Source organism: Prunus dulcis, chromosome 1 (assembly GCF_902201215.1).
Source record: "Prunus dulcis chromosome 1, ALMONDv2, whole genome shotgun sequence".
In the NCBI taxonomy this organism is placed as follows: Eukaryota; Viridiplantae; Streptophyta; class Magnoliopsida; order Rosales; family Rosaceae; genus Prunus; species Prunus dulcis.
This window is the reverse complement of record NC_047650.1, coordinates 31,033,026-31,039,944: the sequence shown is the minus strand read 5'-3', so window position 1 is coordinate 31,039,944 and position 6,919 is coordinate 31,033,026. Positions and strand designations below refer to the sequence as shown.

The window sequence follows — 6,919 nt, the reverse complement described above, 5'->3', positions numbered from 1 at the left end:
CCACTACTTGATGCATGACCTACAACAACAAGCCTCTTTGCACAAATTTAGTTAACTTCAGTCATTTATGTACGTGCGATAACCATTTTTCCTATTAAATCCTAAATATTTTCGTACTCACGAATACTAAATGTTTTCAAATTTGCACATGTAAGTTAGGAGAACTTGTTATCCAACTACCATATAATTGGGTTTTTATGTGAAGTCCAAATGAAAGCTTGGATTAACTTTTTTGGTGTTGAGTTAGAAGCTTTGATCAAAAGTGGTGCATCGAATTATAGAACCATCTCTACATGTTTCTTCCTCTTTTGGGTTATATACACGAAGCAAACAGTAAAAGCTCACTAATTATCAACATCCTTCTTAAAAGTGTACCATACTTACTCGCTTGACATTTTCTTATTGCAGTAAAAAGTTGTCTTCATAAAAAGTACCAGAGGGTTTACGCCAAATTGCTATATTATATATACAATTCGCGTGATGAGGGGATAAGGGGATATGATGATAACGAGCTAATTAATTTAATTACATGCTTGATTGAGCTCCTGATTTTGCAATTAGTTGAAAATCTCATTATTAATTATTTGAAGAAGGGAACAAACAAGAAAATAGATTATATTCACATGCGTTATTTTATTTAAAATTCAATCAATTGCACACCCTTGGGCTTGGCATGTTTGAGATTATCACTCCTGTACTAAAAACAAATGCATACTCCAATAATTTCAATTTTGGCCTGAAATTCTGTAAGTATTTTGGATAAAGATATTGAAAAAAGGGCACACAAGTACCCATATGCGTAATTAAGCAGAGGTTTTGAGGATTGTGATGGAATGCACATACATTTCCCTCTTGAATTGATAACCTCCTTGTCTATTTGTACGCCAAATGCCTTCTTTGTCTCCATGCATGCTATTGTGGCAATGTGGCCTTTGTATTTGTCACGTACGTGGCATAGTTCTACAACAGTAAAATTTGGCACAAACCCAATAGAAAAAAAGTCGCTATCAGTGTACGAGAAATGTTGAGGAGGGATTCAAACATAACTTAAGATGTTAGATGTAAGGGTAACCCTTATTAATTATTTTGCTGTAAGCTCCTTGCCATCCATTGGTACAATATGTTAGGGTGTAATACCTTGATTAATGGACATAAGATTGGATTAATTGTATAAGTAGCAAGAGATGTCATTGAGAGAGATTACAAACAGAAACAGACATGCATGGAGGGAAGTAGCGGTTCTCACCACTGGCAATGGGTTGTACATCATTCCAAACCAGCAAGCAAAAAGCTGAACGTCCCAATAATAAAAAGGAAATTCAACAAAGTTGCGATACCCCCCAACCCCATTATTCATATGGAATTCATAATTTTGGTAGGTACCCAGTAACCCAACGATCTTAATGGACTCTGTGGCAGTGTTTGCTAGCTAGTATTTTATATATATATGTATCTTTCTTAACCAAAAAGGCAAAAGCAAAGTGCAAGCAAACACAACAATATGTGGCCCCCAAAGGGCCCTAAATCCCAGTCCAAGTTGCTTCAGTGGAACTGTACTGAAAATGTTTGATGCGCCAAATCCATTTACATATATTTAACCCTAATTGTTGTGTTTTTTTATAAACTCGTATATGTTTTCTGGTTTGGTATTTGTAAACTAGAATGTTTAAGAAGACAAGCGGGTAACTGTTTTGGGTTGCCAGAATCTGAGTTGAACAAATTCCTTTCCTAATCTCATACTTGCATTAAAACAGGCTCCGCTTTATATGATGTATATTCACAGTAAATGCAGGCCTAACCTTTTTATACATGAACTGAAGTAAGTAGCTTTCAAATTTCAAAATTCAAAATTCAAAATTATTTATTTCAATTAAAATTTTCTATTTATTACTGGGGAAGGGAGAATGTTTTGCTGAGAATCCGGGCTAAGCATAGAGGATGAGGAAGCTTCCCTCCCACCACCCCCCCAAAATACAAATTGTGTCTTTGAGTCTTAGCCAAGCACACAGAACCCACAAATCTTATTGCAACTTGGGTTTTAATAAATTCAGTCTGCCCAGAATAACCAGAATAACAGGTTGTGGTGGGGCCTCATTGTTGCCCACATGGTTGCTGGTTATACCACCATTGCCTTTGGGCCCAGAAGGTTTCAAGTTTTGAGTAAGCAGATGTGCCTGCTGCTGTATTTAGAAAAATTAGGAAAAGATGCTTGATGAAGTATAATTTAAGTGATGCAAAAAGGTTGCAAGGGAATAAAAGGAAGGATCGTTGGTTGTAGCCTCCCGGAGTCCGAATATATATATATATGCTTCCCCAGAAACTCCAAAACCTCATATCATATATATATATAAATATATTTGTTGGTTGCGCATTTGAAATGATTTTCTTTGTAAAACTGACTGCCAATATTACGTGTCATACAATTTATTGTTAAAATTGACCAAAACATATGTTAAAATCTTAGAGCAGGTAGGTAGAGATTTTCCAACAGTAGATATGTTGAGACTTGAGCGACCTCCATTAAACTCGCATTAGATATTATTGGGACCATACTTTGCCCACATAAATAAAGTATGTTGCTCCCTAATTAGAAACTGGTATGGCAAATTGGCAATGGGCCAATGGCATTATGGCATGGCTGAGTCTATATATATAAATCATGTGATGGAGACATGAGATGATCAGGGTACCTCTAACACATCTGCTATAACAATAATATCATAATTCAGTGGGCCACTCACTGTTTTTTCTGGACATACATACACATCAAATGTACATAAGAAGTTCACAAGTTTATTAGTTAGGTGCGTGTGCGTGTGCGTGCGCGTGTGCGTCTGCTCCTACTCAACACAATGTCCTTGACGTTAGGAGAGGACAAATGAAAAGGGGATGGGTACCAAACAAACAAAAGCCTTAGTGATATTTGTTTGAGAGTTTCACTCAATTGATAGGGCAAGGCCATAAGAGTTGGAACATCTTTTTCTTGGGAGAGAGAGAGAATGTGTAATTTTGCATGTGAAATCCTTTAACTCATCCTGTCCTGGGCTTTCCTTCGTGCAACTCCTATCTTTTGTGATAGCGAAACGTGCCGTGAAAAAGAACAACCAACACTCTCTCTCACAAAAACTAAAACCAAAAACCTTCTTGTTTCGTCTAATGGAAAATGTTGACGTGATGGTTTGTTTGTTTTTTTAATTAATATGGGCCTTTAACAAGTGGGAGTATTTCCATTTCCATTACAAACTAGTGGAGCTTCCTCGGCAGAGTAATCCAAATTGGCTTTGTTGGGTCGAGCCCCGGTAGTTGTAGTTCAATAAATACTCAATTCGAGCATAAAGTAAACAAGTTGGCATTGCTATTTACACCTGGTGGAAGGCTATTTTTATTTTATTTTAAAGTTTTGATAAAAGCGCAAGTATAATATTTCTCTATAAGGGCAAAATTGGAAAAATTTTAGAAATCTGAGGTGGTGATTAGATTAGATTAGATTAATGAGTGTGAGTAGCGAATTAGTAGCACCCAATGAGAAAGCAGCTTCTTGTTGTAAATTGTAAGGCATTGGGCTCTTCTGGTCAATAAGATAAGTATTGGGCTTATACCCAAGGACATATCTTTTCGTTTTGGGCCATGAGTTGTTGACAGTATACAAGTCTTTTTATTTGAGTCATTCTTATGGCGACGATAATAGATTTTCATGGTTAACAATATACAATATATTATCGATTGTAAAATGGTGATATGGTGCGCTTACCTTCATTGCATTATCATCTACTTGATTTTTATCGGGTAACTCAATTGATTAAAAACATTCACCCCTAAACTGAATTTCTCATATTCAAATCCCCTCCCAAAATATAGTTGGCCTTAAAAAAACAAAGACAAGATACCCTTCTCTAACCACTTGACATTAGTTTATTTGCAGATTTTTTGTTTTGTTTTTGTTTTAATCAAAGCTCTCTTTCACTTTTGAAAGGGGTGTGTAGCAACTAGCTCGAGAGCCACCTTATTGGTCAAGTTGTGATCTTTATGGTCCTGATGAAAAATATCAACGGCAATAAGAGCCAACATCACACGCACACATCATAACATCATATTATTAATTATAAATTGAATAATCATTTGGCATATTACTATATCCTGCAGAATTAACAGCTCGCCTTTTGAGTTAAGAAACCTCCTCCATTGCTAATTTGCTATTTGCCTGCCAGTAAGAAAAACTTAACAAAAGTTTCATATTTTACATGGCAATTCACTGTACTCTACACAAAGAATGAGAACTGAACCTCTTTACAAGATTCCGAGTTTCTCATCACCACCACCGATCAAAGTTCCTCCGTCATGGGCCCGGGGCCGAAACTCGCCCAACCGTCCTTAAAGGTTTAAAACCAACAGGCTTTGTTTGGTGAAACGATTCCAGTTAAAATTTGGTTACTTTGTTTTTTTTTTTTTTTGGTATTAACCTAAGCCTACGGTATTTTGACCCCCCAAAAAAAAAAACCAAGACCTAAGCCTGCGGTATGGACCCCACAACTCTGTTTAACGATGTACAGCACCACCAAGAGCAGAGCAATTCCTTCATCACGACGAAAACGACGCCGAATGATCCGAATTGGGATAAAACACTTTGCGGAGCTGCTTGTACTTTTGGACATCAAATTTATGAGCCTCCATAAGGCGCTGTTGCTGGGCCTCAAAACGACGCTGGAAGAAGCCTTGGAAAGTAGGCTCCGTGGATGTCCTAAGAAAAAAGCCATAGCCCAAAGCGAAGTACATGGAGGTGACAAAGAAGCAAATGGGCTCCATCACATCCCAACTCAGTTCCCAAAAAGTAAGCCGGATGGCACCGACTGTTTGAAATAACAAAAAGCCCAGCCCACAGTAGAGCTCGCCCCGGACCAAGGCCCGGGCTTTTTGGTCAATTACCATCTTTTGCGTCTCCAACTGTTGGAGCTCTCTTCTCCTTGGATCGTTCGGCATGGCCATGGATTGTGAAATTATGCTCTCCATGGATTTTGCCACCTGGAAAAAATAAAAAAAAACTTGGTCAGACGTCACCAAAAACCACAGCAATTGCATGGTTTTTAAATCGTCGACAACTGAGCAGGGCATACATCCCCTGGACACGTGTCAAACGGTTAGGGACAAGGGTCGAGGGTGATGAAAATTCAAACCAAACCAACTAAAGTCCAAACTCCACAGTTTTGGAGCACCACCAGCCTCGGTCTCACAGTAACAAACTCTGCCTGAGTTGACTACCAGTTGCTGTTTATGACAAGGCTATTTCGGTAATCTTACAGCGTAAGGAAAGAAACATAGAGAAATTTATAGAAAAATGAGAGATGACGTGGCAGGGAAAAAAGCTAACCAACCTGCTCCGGTCTGAGAAACACTACGCTTCCCAAAACGATGACGTTTCCAGACTCGTCCAGCATCTTCGAAAACTCAGCACCTTGTTCTTCACCCTCGCAGCCTTCCACACAGATCCGAACAAACTCCGAGTACGAAATGGAGCTCTCCGGAATCTCCCTCAGCTTCGCTTTTAGCTTCTCCACCTGAGAAAGCCTCAGAATCTTCTTCGCGTCGCTGACGGAGATTCCGTACAGAGCGTCGTCGGGAGTGGCAAGATCCGGCTGCGGAGGGCTGAGACCGGCTATCCGGAGCCGATCGCTGCTAATGTTGATGCCTCTGAGCTTTTCCCGGAGCTTTTCTCCGACTGGTATGGTGAGGAACTCCGGGAGCTTCGCCGATTGATTTAGCGCTCGGCGGTGAAGAAAACGCCGGAAAAAGCCTTTACCGGCGGAACCGGTTGCGGTGAGATACTCGCGGTGGAAATTTGCCTGGGCAGCATTTGGAGGCACAATGGTTTGGTGCTCTAGAACCACCGACGACGGGGCTAGTGTGACTCTGATAGCGTGAAATTGACGTTTGGCAAGCGCCTTCCGGAGCGCCATGATGAGTGATAGAGTAGAGAGAGAGAGCGAGCGAGCTCTGAGTATTGAGCAATGGTGATGAGATGTTGGTATATATGTAGGCTGAGGGTCCGACGTAAGCGGAACTTGAAGGAATATTGAGAACGTTTGGGAATTTTATTCTCTCTCTTTTTTGTTTTTATTTTTGGTGTAATAACTTTCGTTTTTTCAGATGTTTGAGTAGAAGAATCTGTTGTTAATTAAATGCACGTAGCCAAAAGAATCCTTGGGCAATTACATGGACGAGAACGATCGCAGACCACGCGACTTTAACTGCGTGTGCTAGTACCCACTCTTTTTACCGACAAAGAAAACTGACGTCATAGAGATATTTTGCGAGATGACCAATGTAGCCTCATAGAGATATTTTGCGAGATGATCATATTCTATCTTCCCTAAAGTATGGCAAAGTTTTTTTTTTTCTTTTTGGGAAAGCATTTCTTTATTACTTTTTAAACCTATAAAATTATTACCAACCCGATTTTATTTCGTAAAACATTATTACCAACCCTATTTCAATAAATTGATCAGAGGAAAAGTGGATTTGTGTAATGAATTGACTTTGATTTTTCAGGTTCTAAAGTTACATTGTTACATGCTTCCACAATCTGTGGATCGTTTCTCCTACATTTATGGAGACTTGTTGCAGTAAAAAGTGTTTGGTTATCTTCAATTAATCAACGTACTTATCCTTTATTTATCTCATTCTTATGACATCAACGATACTCTATATTTGTTTTTTTTTAACAAACGATAATAGTTTATCAGATCAATTGGTACTAAGAGAATCGTGCAAGTAGTACTACTCTATATTTGTTTTAACTTAAAAAGAATATTTACATATTTGAAAAATAGTACAAATAGGGGGGAAAATTAATGACATGAGAAAGACTAGATGTTTAAAAGGGTAAAAGACCTCCTGGAGGATATTTATTTTCATAAATTTCAGA

The 6,919-nt window shown here is 38.7% G+C and overlaps 1 protein-coding gene across 1 annotated transcript; it reads right to left on the bottom strand.

Moving 5' to 3' along the window:
• Window positions 1–4,181: 4,181 nt before the first annotated feature.
• LOC117615149 (calcium uniporter protein 4, mitochondrial) lies at window positions 4,182–6,150 on the bottom strand. Its single transcript, XM_034344166.1, has 2 exons — window positions 5,370–6,150; window positions 4,182–5,019 (listed from the first exon to the last, which is right to left on the bottom strand). Exons 1-2 carry the CDS (start codon window positions 5,949–5,951, stop codon window positions 4,579–4,581), a joined length of 1,023 nt encoding a protein of 340 aa, XP_034200057.1. The 5' UTR covers window positions 5,952–6,150; the 3' UTR covers window positions 4,182–4,578.
• Between the last annotated feature and the right edge of the window lie 769 nt (window positions 6,151–6,919).

Bases quoted from the DNA above. Each gene is read 5' to 3' on its own strand.
- LOC117615149 (XM_034344166.1), bottom strand. From the start codon at position 5,951: ATGGCGCTCCGGAAGGCGCTTGCCAAACGTCAATTTCACGCTATCAGA. The intron at 5,020-5,369 runs GTTGGTTAGCTT...TATTTTTTCCAG, and splicing joins TGTTTCTCAGACCGGAGCAG to GTGGCAAAATCCATGGAGAG.